Source organism: Lotus japonicus, chromosome 1, assembly GCF_012489685.1.
Source record: "Lotus japonicus ecotype B-129 chromosome 1, LjGifu_v1.2".
NCBI classification, from domain to species: domain Eukaryota; kingdom Viridiplantae; phylum Streptophyta; class Magnoliopsida; order Fabales; family Fabaceae; genus Lotus; species Lotus japonicus.
In genome coordinates, this window is record NC_080041.1 from 23,168,082 (window position 1) to 23,181,983 (window position 13,902).

The window sequence follows — 13,902 nt, forward strand, 5'->3', positions numbered from 1 at the left end:
TACTGTTATGTCAGCTTGGTCGTGTTAGTGATAAAGATCCTTCCAAGTATGCAAAGGCTTTGGAAGCGGCTTGTGTTGGAGCAGTGGGTTTAATTTTGGGTCGGGCAAAAAATTTAATGGTTTTCAGTGTTGGTGACCATGATGTGCTCCTTACTGCACATGTGAAATATGAAGATGCTAGTTCTACTTTGAACTACATCAACCACACCAGGTAATTGTCTTATACTCTATACTTTTAAAATTCACTTTATCCATGCATATATATTTTTTATATTCTGCTTTGCATGTAGGTCTCCCACGCCTAACATTTCTGGAGTGAAAACAGAATATGATGTAGAGCCTGCTCCCTATAAGCTGTATTTTCATCAAGGGGCCCGAATACTAATGATCCAGAAATTCTCAAGGTGGTGCTTAATTTTGCTTGATTATCAATTGCCCCTTAGGATTTCTTACTCCGTAAGTGACTATATATTTATTGTTGTTGCTTCTGCCAGACATCACCACAGCGGGCGTAAGCATCATGGCTGCATATGGTGGATCTAGTGCAGGTCCCTTCATTCAAATGTCAGGCACTTCAATGGCTTGTCCATATGTGGCTGGTGTTGCAGAATCGCTTAAATTTATTCATTCGGATTGGAGTACTGCAACAGTAAAATCAGCAATAATGACCACAAGTAAATGAGTACACTTATAAGATCATCGCATTCAGTTTATTATATACCTTTTATAATAATTTATAAAGTCATTCTCTTTTGCAGCAAGTACAGAGGATAGTTCTGGGAGGCCTATGATGGAGGAGCATTTTTCAGAATTGAAAGAAGCAACACCATTCGCATATGACGCAGATCACATCCAACCGAACATTGCCATGGACCCCAGAACTTGTCTATGACCTTACCTGTAAGACCCTGAAATAAATAACTAGCTTATTTATTTAATTTCAATATTTTAATTTTATAGAGTTTATTTAAAAGCAATGATTAAATTATAATTATTTTTGTGTGTATTATTCTATTTTAATTCTAGGAATTTCTACTCTTTAATTATCTATTTCTTTTATGAAGAGATGACCTGCTCTAACAGGTCATACTCCTTAGTTACCTATGATAACCTATCACCAAAGAATATTCTTTATTCTTTTCCTCCAACCACTCATTCAAAATATCTATTTTTCCTCCCATCCTCACCACACATTCAAATTTTCTAATCACATTCTCTCTTCGTGGTCCCCACCTCAATCAAATTTGACTTTTCCTCTCTCTCACTTACTCATTCAATTCTTTTTATTTTTCCCCCACATCTCCTCTTTTCACGTGATTCACCTCCCCATCTGATTTAATTCATTTCTCATCACATGCATCAGACATGATGCATGACTCATGCACAGCCCATTGGTCCCACCACCTCACAAATCTGATTCCCTTTCTCCCTCTTCACTCGTCTCACGCACTCTCCCTCTCACTTCTTCTTCATTCACGTTTCTTTTTCTTCCTTCCCACTACAGCTTCTTCTCTTTTTCCTCTGCAACTCACCCACAACACCTTCTTCTTCTTCAATTTATTTCTGTTGCAAAACCCATCACCATCACCTTCTTTTCTCTTCACCACAGCCCCAGTTACTCCTTCTCCTCCCTTAAGCTGAGCATCAGCACCATGTCCTTCTTCTCCTTCCATGTGCAAACCACCATGGCATCACCCAAGCTAGCCACCACCGCCAGCAGCCACGGTGACGCCGCCACTTCCTTCAGCCGCGAGCACCACCACGTCCTCACCACCATCACGTGACCATGAACGAGCCACCTTGGTCACCACCACAAAACCCTAGCCGCCACCTTTTTCCTCCGATCTCCGGCGAACCATTAAGTTTTTGGAGAAACAAACACCACCAATGAACTCCCCTCATCATCCGCAACAAAACCCCTCCACCGATTCGATGATCGGCCACCGTGACTCCGGCGACCGCCGTCGCCGCCGTCTTCTCCGGCAAGCTTTGTTCTGAGAAAGGAGGCCAATTTCTTGAAGCTCTCAACCTCCTCTTCCTGAATCTAAGGCTCAATCATCTTTAAGAGGTGATTATTCTTATCTATTTCAAATTTCCCTTTTCAAAACCCTAGCTTTTCTCTTGTTCATATCCTGAGTTCCATTCTCTGAGTTATGTGCCTTTATCATTCAGTTTCAATGGCTACTGGAGGAAGGGGAGAGCCCGACCAGACCAGACCAGAGGAAGAAGTGAAGCTCAGTCCTATGACCATGAGACTTGAGGTAGAAGGAGAAAGAATTGAACACTGTGTTTAGAAATTATATGTTAATTGAAAAGATAAGATTATTGGTTGTATGGTTTTTGTCAATTGTTAGTCTAGGGTTAATATATTTTTCTGATTTGGAAAATAGAAATTGGATTTTAGTTTTACAAAATGTATCATGGTGCTGCTGTATTTTATATATAGGAAGCCTTGTACTTTAGCCCTTTGTGAATTAAAGTACAAAGGTTAGGTTTTCAGAATGAAAACTTAGTAGGATTTACGAACTCTTGAACTCGTTCTTAAGTTGTGTTAACAAATGAATTTGAAGAAGTTGTCTTCATAAGAATTGTAGATCTTTTTGTTAGAAAACGTTTGCCGCTGGTTTCATGTCGTTCCGACTCGTGTAGCTCAAGTTATGCGCATTTTAGTGAGCACGGGTTAAGCTGTCCCGTTTCTCACGAACTGCTGTTAGTATTTTATTTTTCCTGAATTTTGTACTTCAAATTTAGACTTGAAAATTTATAGGTATTTACAAAACATGTAGACGAAACCATGATAAAAATATTAGATTTTTCGGAGTGCATTTGACGTATTTAAAAATTAGCCAAAGTTGCTGTACAGTTTATAATCGTTTGACAAAATTAGTTATTTCAAGTGCAAAGAGTTGCTTTGAAAAATAGATGAGAACATCTTTTATTTTAAAATGATATTACAATGCTTTGGAGTAGGAAAACCCCTTTTGTACTTTACTTACGTACGTTGTTTATCTGTTTATGAAAATAGATGACGTTTGAGTTTTACGCTCATTTATTCGTTGGAAAACGATTGCGAAAGGTTTTGAAAGTCGAACAAGTTTTTGGAAGTGTTAGGGAATAAGAGTGTGGATATTATCTCTTTTGTTAATGAATGTTTTAGGGATAACATATTTGGTTAGAGATAGAGCACTTAGGTTTGGATTCCCGAGTGATGAATTAGACTTGGAAAGTAATTACGCTTTGTGTACTTACTAGTATATAAACCCGTGCTTTGCACGGTGAGTATATGACCAGAATTTTTTTAAAACAACAGGTTTCCTACATATATAATACTGTATATAATATGACACATAAAAGGAATTTTCCAACACATGTCATTGCATTTTAATTAACACAGTAACCAGTGTCCAATGCATGATAAAAACCAAGAGATGCAAATCAAAGTGCATTAGTTCAACCCATCCAACGAATAATACTTGCGGATCTCCATCAACCCTTTAAACAAAAATGGCTTTTTGAAATTTCTTTCATATGATACCAAATGAACCTTTCCAAGGGGATTAAACAACTTCCACTCCTAGCTAAGTTCATGATCATATTCAACTGCAAATTGGCGTCACACCAACGCTACTTCTTGCACATTCCACATAAGTCATTGTAATTACAAAATCAGGAATCATATGAGCACAATTTTAACTTGAAATCATGCTTATCACCTGCAGAGGTAATGAAACAATGGCAATGGCATCTCTACAAAACCTAGAAGATCATCTCAAATATTCATCTCCATCTACACAGCAGAATTTTATTCACAGCAAACAACTTCAGTGCATTCGGGTGTGTCTATATCGGATTATAAGTAGTTGAAAGTCACCCACCAGTTATAATGGCACAGTTGAAGTAACCTACTCGAAACACGTGAATAAAGGTTTGCAGTGCCCTTAGCCATCCTATAATTGATTTGGTTGTTTATCCATAGGCTTTGCACATCTTTTCTACTTTTCCCTTGCTGAAAATATGAGTAAACGTGTTGTCAGACTTGTGATATCATATAAACGGGTATGTCTCGATGGAACAATTAATGTTTTAAAGTTTGTCCGTTGAAAACCTATTCTGACATTTCGAACACCTTGACTAAATTGGGAGGAAACAGGTTTCTTGTTCATTACCTGTCAAGAGTCAAAATTTCAGATTAACCCAAACATGCATTTATTTAATTTGGCCGCCATTCTTATGCAGGAAAATATTACCTCAGCAACTTCATTGATGAAACTTGTTCGGTAAATTTACATGGGTGAAGTGAAGTAAATTGACGCCAATAAATTTACAGACACGAAGGACATGAGACAAAAAGAATAACCAGAACAGTAGGCTAAAAAAGGGATGATGAGGAAAGGCAAAAGCCAGCTGATATCGAAAGCCTTTCTCTACACAGTCAATTGGGTGGCATTTACAACATATTTATATCTTGAAAGAATATAACACAAAAATGACGCGTTGATAAAGTTTCTTGTTTCCAGATTGAAGCAACTACAAATAAGTGTTGATGAACAGAAGTAATACATATATTTGTATCTGTCATTGCAGACCAAAATCTTTGAATTAAGACAAAATAATTGAAATGAAAATGAACCTCTTCCATACATTAAACAAAACATCTTGGCCAGTCAACACAAATAGTGAGAGCAGTAGTAAAAATAAGGAGGAGGAAGAAAGGCCCGAGGAAATTGCAAAACACTTGTGCCTTGCAAGATTTTTGTGATAATCATAGCAAGAAACTTGAGATTTTGGCTCAACACTCAACAGTGAGAACATTAATGTAAAACTCATGGTCTCAAGCCAGGTGTACTTCTATCATAAGGTACAAAAAACAATGTTATACCCCCCAAGATTTTCTTCCCTTCTCCTTCATCCCTAAATCACAGTGGTGCACACACTCCTTCATCCTTAACCAAGAGAATGCAGTTTCATCATCATAAATCTGCATGGCAGCAAGCTGACCTCAGTCATCTGCTTGTAATCCAATGATCAATGCTTACATGAAATCCTCCTCCAGTTCTTGCAATGATTTGCTTCCTGATGCAATGTCTTTGTTGGAACTTGGATGTCATATTTTCAGCGACCATCAAGTCCTTGTAGCTCCTAAGGTCTGATTGTCTCTCCTTTTCAAGTCCTTTCCATTTCCTCACGGCTTTTCTACACAGAGTTCTACATGTGGTTAAATAAAGAGAACATCTAAAAAAATTGTTTTAACATTAACTCGGGCATTTTTTTTTTGGAACAATAAATGGATGGGTTATTTCTTAAGATAAAACAACTTAAGTTAAGAAAAATTAGAATTACATTTAGAATGCTAACTACATCCTCCACATCCAAACAACACACTGACTCCTCAGGAAAAATTCAGCCTGATAATCAAAGTAAAACAGGGAAGCAAAAAGGATAACTTATGAAGTCAATTTAAGTGCTAATAGGCAACAACTCACTCCAGCTTTATCGCGTCCATCTCATTGATCACCCCTTCAAGCTTGACAATCTGCCGCAAGAAGTAATCACCATAACGTTTGGCAGGTTTAGACTGCACAACATGAATCAAGTCATCATCAATATAGAAATCCACATCTGCAGTTGATGTAATTTTTCCATCGCTATCAACAGCATGTGTCTTATGCTTATATGTCGTCAAGATAGTCCTTAAGGTGGGTTCATCCACTTCCATGTAACTTGCAAGTTTTGCAAGGGAGATTGTTGAGTACACTTTCAAGAAGGTACGGAGGCCTGATAACAACTGTTGTTGCATGGCTTCATCTATACCATTGAACTCAGCAAAGTCCATATCCTCATTATATGAACCCAGAACTGTTCATTCAGCCACCAATCTAATATACTAACCCCTGTTTACTATACTAACCCCATTCCACATCAGATCAAGAATAACATGAAAATGAAGTAAAACTTTAAAACTTTCTTATCAGAGATTCTCTAACAGAAGCATGAATTTGAAATCCTTGATATAAAAAGAAAATAGTCAGATTGGGCAGTGAGATAATGAAAAATAAAACAGAAATAGAGAGAGAAAGTTCAAACCCTGGAAAGTCCATAGCATAATCCCTGCACCAAGAAGCAGCAATTCGTTTAGCAATACTAAAAAAAAAAAATCAAACCCTGCCTCATCCATTTGATAAATCTCTACCTTTGCTGAAATTAACAGCATATCATACTACTCAAAGCTCCTAAAATTCAAGATTTTGGAATCCAGCGTTTGCAGGAATTTTCCAATCCCCAAATTCGTTTCATACCTCATAAAATCTGGAAATCCTGTGTTAGCCATCTGTTATCTCCCGCAGCGATCAACGAAAGTGTTAATACAACCAATAGCCTTGAATCTGTTAGACAATTAGGGAAGAACACATAATTATCAAAAGAATAAAATGTCATTTCAAGTTTTGTTTTGATTTTGAAGCTGTAACAGCAATAGTAAAGGAAATCCTGTGTTAGCCATCTGTTATCTCTCGCGTGGAAGTTTCCAGATATGATTGGACACTGACAGAGACTTCATCTGCTGCTGTCTTGTCTTTTTTCTTAGGTGGTTCCTGAGTTTTCTGTATTGCAGTTTTATTTGGAACCAAAAGTATGAAGATGTTAAGATCACGGAAGCTTTTAGCCTCCTCTATTCCAAGCTCCTAGTTCTATGAAAACAAAGAGGAAGAACAACAAAATTATACTTCGATTCGATGACACATACTCCCCTCCATAAAGGCAAACCAAAATCTTTGAATTAAGATAAAATAATTGAAATAAACACTACAGTTGATCAGAACCCAAATCAACAAAGATGAAGCATAAGAGGAGCAAAAGTAAAGTAGCAGAAAGAAAAATATAAAGTAATGAAGAACACTGCAGTTATACTTACTAATGAAGACCCGTAAAACAACAAAATATACTCATCTTCGAAATAAAACATACCATTGTTGATCTCTCAGTCTTGAAATATACAAATCCTCAGGCTGCCCAAGCAAATGCAAGATGATTAGCAAAAGAATATAGCAGATATGAATATCAACAGATTAAATAAAACTAACAAACCCCTAATTTCAACAAAAGTTCAGTTTGAGAAAGCATGAAGTGACCATATCTGATGGAGTCCATAGTGCCATTTTCGAGATCCCTCCTTATCACAGTTCATTGATCTGCAATTTTCTATTACATTGCTTTCAATCTGCCCATCTCCTCTGGAAAACCCTGCAAAAATGAGAACAAAGAAATTAGCAAGTTTGAGAACAAAACAAAAAAATGAGAAAAATGCATTGTTCAAGAACAAAGAGGACATTGGAGTTCATGGGAAGGTTTAAGATAACAATCTATGTCATGGTTCTCATTCATAGTCATAAGAGAATAAAATGATAAAGCTCTGTGAACGATATAGGTAGCATTAATCACTAATTTCTTTTTCGATCTTGAAGTTGACCTATGAACAAAAAATCTGAGGGGGAAAATAAACAAATGAAGTGGGTGAAATAGGTAAACATTGAAATGAAAAGAAGGAAAGCAATACAAAATTATGCACATTGAGAGAGAAGGGGAGACAGAAAGAAAGGAAGGGAAAAAATCTAGTACTTACTCGAGGATGGAGGAGACTGCGAGTGAGGACGGCAGATGAGTAGCCAAGCGAGCAAGAGAGTGTTTTTCCGCTTTCGCAGTTCAATGAGTTGGAGGGGAGGGAGCGCGGTGCTCTCGCGGGCCAACAGGATAAAGACAAAGCTTCAGTCAGCGCTGGAAGCCACCGTCTTGGAGGTCAACGACGTCTCGCACCAGCACGCCGCTGTCAGGGAGAGTTCCGAGAAGAGTTCGCTGAATCTCGCACCAGCACGCCGCTGTCTTGAGGATCGTTTCGCTGAATTTGTTCTGATCTCACATCGGCCTCGTCGCTGATGTGATAAGGAAGAGGAAAGAATTTTGAGAGAGATCCAAAATTTGAAAACAAATATGGAGAGAGAGAGAGAGATAGAAGAGATTTAATTTGAATTTCAAAAGAGTTTCGATTCTCCCAATTTGTCGAATTCGTGCTCCTTGACTTTACTGACAAACTGGGAAAAAACGGGGAAGGAAAGTGGTTCTTCACACAGCTAGCGACTTTGGAGTTCAGATCGATTTCAAAAGTGGGACAAACATAAGAAATCCACATTGCCTGGAATGCTGACGCGTGGAGGACTGCTGAGAGAAAGACACGTCGGATTTTTGTCGTTCTAAAGGGCTTGTGCTTTGTATCTAGTATAGATGAAGGGTATGAATAACTGAAGCGCTTGGCGACGAAGCCAAAGGACAAAAAGAAGCGAGCCGACAAGGGAAAGCAAGGATGTGATTGGATTGTAGTTGCAGTTTAGGCAGGAAATTGGCTAAGGTAAGGGTAACTCAGTTTTAGCGCGTCTTTGGGTCTTGCATGCTATTATCGCACTGCATGCGTTTGAGATGAAGGTGTTTAAATTGATTGGCATTTGATTATGACTGTTGTGTTGAACTGGGAAAATGTTTTCTGGAGGCTTCGGCCGAGTGAACTTATTGAGACGTGTGTCTCCGTTTTCTGAGAGGCTTCGGCCGTTTACTGGTTTATGTCATTACTGCTTTCTAGTGGATATGACAGAGTTATGTTTTACAGCATTGAATTATTGATTCATCACTCAATAGAGTTTGATGTGTTTGTGCTGGTATGGAACTGAATTGACGTATGCTTGTTGATATTAATAGTAACATAGGGTTACTCTGTCTTGATTATTGGATTTGAAATTGTTGATATTGGTGTATATGCATTGTTGGATTGTAATGTGTGGCCTGAGTGGCGTACTGTGTGGCCTGCGTGGCGTATTGTGGGGCCTGTGTGGCCTGAGTGGCGTACTGTGTGGCCTGCGTGGCGTATTGTGGGGCCTGTGTGGCATACTGTGTGGCCTGAGTGGCGTACTGTGTGGCCTGTGTGGCGTACTGTGTGGCCTGCGTGGCGTATTGTGGGGCCTGTGTGGCCTGCGTGGCGTATTGTGGGGCCTGTGTGGCATACTGTGTGGGCTTTGTGCCGTTGTACGTGTGGAGCCTGTGTGGCATATTAAGTGGCATTCAGGAGCTATCGTTCTCCGTCTGTCCCGTCCAGCAAGGGCGTTATTAAGTGACATTCAGGAGTTATCGTTCTCCGTCTGTCCCGTCTTGCGAGACGCTTTTGAGTGGACCAGTCTTGGTAGTAACACATAGTTGTACTACAGGGCACTTATATTGAGGATTGTTGATATCTGATTTAATGTTTTGTTGTTGAAGTTTGTTGATATCTGATTCTATGTTATATTGTTGAGGTTGTTGATAACCGATTTCAATCTATCATTATGTTGCTGATATCTGATTAAATCTATGTTGTTGATATCTGAATTGATTTTATGTTGTGGGATATATGTTGTCATCTATTTGGAATTAAGTTGCTAGCTTATGTGCCATGTTATGCACTTAAACTTTAATAACATGTTTTCCCCTTTTATATGTGGTAGTTGTATGGAGTTAACCCTTTCTGTTTGCTACTTGTTGTTTGGGCGCTTAACGCTATTAGGCGATGGAGAATCTTCGATGGAGCTTGATCTTCGTACGAGTCGGGGAGAAGAACTTGAAGAACTGTGGGTGACTCGAAGAATGGAGTCGGGTGTAGGGCTAGAGCCTTGGGTTAGAGAGCTTACCGTTATTGGTTTAAGCTTGCATAAAGATTTTAGGAATTTATATTTGAGGTTTCGGGTAGGTTCTGACGCATTGCTTTCCTGCGGTTCCCCGATGTGGAGATCGTAGGGAGTATGTCGGATTCATGGTGTCATTGCATAATAGGTTTTTGTTGAGTTGTTTCTATTGGTTAGGTTTTGTAGTTGGGAGTATGCATGACATGTTCTGGAAATACATTTGAAAAGAAAGAAAAAAATATACTCGTGTTTATGTATCATTTTGGAAAACATTGCATATTTACTTTAATAGGTTACTAAAGTGACACCCGAAATTCGGGGCGTTACATTACCACTGAAGATCACTTAAATTTTTTTTGGTATCGTGGAGTTAGCTGGTCCGAAATTTTGAAACTCTACAACAAGCCTTACACTCCCCCTCCATCCTCATCATACAACATATTGGATTATAATTATCCAGCCATCACAATTCCGTACATCCATTTTGGACATCTATTGTTTGTTTTGCGAACGGTTACAAATGTTGGATGTCCAGGAATGTACAGGGTGAAAATCATTTCACCTCTAGAGTTGCAAGATTTTGTTGAACCTCAAATATTGAGGTTTAAGTATAGAGGTCAAAAGTTGCAGTTTAGAGTTACATTAACTCTAAGGGGAACACCTAATTCTGAGACTGATTATGTCTTTGGGGGGTTAACTTGGACAGACATGAAACATAGTGTGAACACAACTATTAGTGTTAGGTACCGTTAGTAGTGAGGAGTTTAAGAGCTATGTTGTTATTTGTATTTGTTTTTGTCTTTGTTTAAAACTATTTCTATTTTAGAGAGGTTCTAATTATTGAAGCATATTTTAATCTATTGGTCTGAGCTAAGCCTCAATCTAATATTGAATGCTCGATGACTTTTTGAGCATATTTTGTCAATCAATATATAACTAGATGTTGATCTTTATATTGAAAGGTCCAATTTTGCTTATTAAAAAAACAATTCATAAGTGTTGTGATCAATCTAGCAAACACTCGAGCGGAAAAAGTTAAATCAATCAAGAAGGGGAAATGATTAATCAAAATGATGGATGATAAAGAATGAATAGAAAAAAAAAGCTTACTTGAAATTTGATGAGCCTGCTCCGGAGTAATGTTAACAACAGTGAAGCCCTCTCTAGCAATACTATCTAACACAAAAGCCTTTTTTGCAGCCTCCTCAATGCCAAGGACCGTCGAGAGGATTCAGATGTAGTAAGCCATATGGTCCTCGTTTTTGCGCTTCTCTGTGTAGACTCGAAGAATCGTATGGGGGACGCCGGCGGAAGAGAACATCGCGGCAGCACGAGACATGTAAGTTAGAGGTGAAGAGGGTGGCTTCAGGAACAAACGCCGCAACGGCTGCATCATCATCATCATCGTCTTGTTCTTATTTTTTTTTTGTCTTCGATTTGGGGAAGAAGCTTGGGTCTTTTATTGTCAAAAAACAAGCTTAGACCATCATTATCAAATCAAATCATTCGAGTTTCTAATTTAAATTTTGGTAATGTCACGTCAACTAACTCTACTCACTTATTACTCCAATTTAGCAACTCTAAAAAATTTCTCAAATGACCCCACAATATATGGACTGGGCGAGACCCCAAGGTCCCTCGCCCAGGAGCGCTGGCCTCAGGCGAGGGGCGCCCCTGAGACTTGGGCCTCCCTCCCCGAGGCCCAACTGGCCCATTAAGGTACATTAGAGGTGCCAAGCCCAACTCCACACCTATAAATAGGGGACGGTTACCAAATGTAAGGGACTCTTAGCTCATTTGTGAAATAACAAGATTGAAATTCAGTTATTCTTTCTCTCTCTAGTCGTTAGAACCTCTCTCTCTAAGCATTCACATCACTTTCCTCACACTTTGGGTACTATACCCCTATTCTATGTTCTTGGATAGAACATTTGGTGTCGTCTGTGGGGATCGGTAGATTTTGACTCCCGGACTACGTGGATCGTGATTCAGTTGAGTGAAGCTCGATTTTCTATGCGATTTTCTTCAGTTTTCAGGATTTTCCGTTCGCGTTCTTCAGTTCACTTGCAAAGCTCGATGGAAACGCGTCGTAGACGACATGATGAGGATCAAGAGCGGCGGCACGCTTCGCCACCGCGTCGCGTGAGAGGTAGGCCGCGACGCGATCATGTTCATCGTGAAGAAACGGATCGATTAACTCCTCCTCCTTCGCCACCGCCTCCGCCTCCTCCTTCTCCGACGCCTCCGCTACCTTCTCCACCTTCCTCGCCGGAGCAGCACAGGACGCCGGTGAATTCACCTCCGGCTTCGGGAGAAGAGACTCAAGCACCTCAGGCACCAATCTCGAGTCAAGATTGGTGGCGCTTGATTCGAAGTGTCGATGACATACGCCAACGAAATGATTACTTACAAGAACAACTGGAGTACTATCGTTTCGAGCAGCAGGACGATGGGGAGCGCGAGGCAGAGGCTGTGGCTGAGTTCGAGCCGTTCTTGGCGGCAGTAAGGGAAGTTGCAATTCCGGATAATATGAAGAATATTGTCCTCGAGACATACAGTGGGAAGGCTGATCCCAAGGAGCACCTGCTATATTTTAACACGAAGATGGTAATCACTGTCGTTTCCGATGCTGTAAAGTGCAGGATGTTTCCGGCTACATACAAGGGAACTGCCATGGCATGGTTCACAACCCTACCCCGAGGATCAATCATGAATTTCCGTGACTTCTCATCCAAGTTCCTCGTCCAATTTTCGGCAAGTAAAACCAAGCAAGTGACAATTGAGGATTTGTACAATGTGCGCCAGTTCGAGAGCGAGACTCTGAAGCAGTATGTGAAACGATTTAGCGCTGCGTCGGTGAAGATTGAAGAGTCAGAGCCAAATGCCTGCGCCCGTGCCTTTAAGAACGGTTTGCAGCCTGGAAAACTGAATAGCAAATTAAGTCGCAAGCCCGCCCGGTCAATGGCGGAGATTCGAGCGCGGGCAAACACCTACATACTTGACGAGGAGGATGTTAAGCGAAGGCGCGCGAAGGTAGAGAAAGATGGCGATCAGAGGGATGCATAGCCAGAGGACAAGCCGAGTAAGGAGAAAACGGAAGGAAGCAAGAGACGGGACAGGAAGGTGTGTGCGAGTGAAAAAGTGCCGAGGGAACTGTTGTACCCCAAAAAGGAAAGTTTCGAGCGTCGCCGACCCTGACATCAAGCCGATTCTCGCCGGCGAGAGGATTCAGGGAAGAGTTTGAGTGCGCATCTAACAGAGCTACTGCGTGAAGTTAAGGCTACACACGCAGTTGAGGAAGGCGAAAAAGAGACAGGCCCGCCCCGGGAAGCGTTAGATAAGACCAAGTGGTGCGAATACCACCGCTCAGCAGGACATGACAGTGGGGACTGTTTTACTCTGAAGAACGAGATCGAGAGGCTCATCCGAGCGGGGCGTTCACAATTGAGTGATCGTGGTGATCGCTGGAGCGGAGAGCGGCAAAGAGGAAACCGGATAATGGGGTCCGCCAGCAAGATGATCGTAAGCGAGAGGATCGTCGTCGTACCCCAAAAGCTGACAAAAAGGAAACACTGGCGACACGGAAAAAGGGGGCAGAGGAGACCTTCAATAAGGACCTTGAGCCGTGATGACCCGGGTTTATATGATGTTTTTAGGGTTTTTCCTTGTAGATTTTGAGTCTTTTTCTTGTGTCTCATGTAGTGTTTCATGCATTCTCATGCATTTTTATTCTTTTCTTTAGTCTTTATTTTGTTTTGGTAATTTAGTAGTTTTATAGGTAGTTTTCTTGTATTTTAAGTTAAGTTTAGGACTTGCATGATTTTCTTTTGTTTTATGAAGGACCTCTTGTGCTAATGAGCTCTTTGAGCTTCTAGATTCTTCCTTGACTTGTTGGTTAGGTTTGGAGAGCAGAAACTGAAGGTAATAGAAGGAAAAGAAGTATGGAATTGAAGGAGGACTTAAAGAGGATTGAAAGAGGAGTTACAGAAGCCAAAGAGTCTTTTCCAAGCGAGCTGGAGCGCCTAGGGCGTTGGCAGGCGCTGGGTAGGCGCCAATTAGCTCCAGAGAGCATGTTTTCAGGATGGAATTGGCGCTCAGGCGCTCTGAATTGGCGCCTGAGCGCCCGGAACAACCCAACCTCGTGAATTTGGCCTATAAATAGGATTTTAGTCATTTTCTTTGGTAATCTTGGATACTACTTTCA

General features: G+C 40.5%; 2 protein-coding genes and 1 long non-coding RNA gene across 4 annotated transcripts; 2 read left to right on the forward strand and 1 right to left on the reverse strand.

Moving 5' to 3' along the window:
* The first annotated feature begins 659 nt into the window (after positions 1–659).
* On the forward strand, positions 660–4,251 carry LOC130734180 (uncharacterized). Of its 2 annotated transcripts, XR_009017778.1 has the most exons (4): positions 660–674; positions 759–2,068; positions 2,173–3,925; positions 4,237–4,251. It is a non-coding gene; the product is annotated as an uncharacterized LOC130734180 (long non-coding RNA). The 2 variants fall into 2 exon arrangements; XR_009017779.1 differs by lacking the exons at positions 660–674; positions 4,237–4,251 and having other exon boundaries at positions 744–2,068; positions 2,173–2,526.
* Positions 4,252–5,267: 1,016 nt separating this feature from the next.
* Positions 5,268–5,799, reverse strand: LOC130731714 (uncharacterized). Its single transcript, XM_057583963.1, has one exon. It carries the CDS (start codon positions 5,795–5,797, stop codon positions 5,480–5,482), a length of 318 nt encoding a protein of 105 aa, XP_057439946.1. The 5' UTR covers positions 5,798–5,799; the 3' UTR covers positions 5,268–5,479.
* A 5,975-nt stretch (positions 5,800–11,774) lies between these two features.
* LOC130730373 (uncharacterized) lies at positions 11,775–12,764 on the forward strand. Its single transcript, XM_057582372.1, has one exon. The coding sequence runs from the start codon at positions 11,775–11,777 to the stop codon at positions 12,762–12,764; it is 990 nt and encodes a 329-aa protein (XP_057438355.1).
* The last annotated feature ends 1,138 nt before the right edge of the window (positions 12,765–13,902 follow it).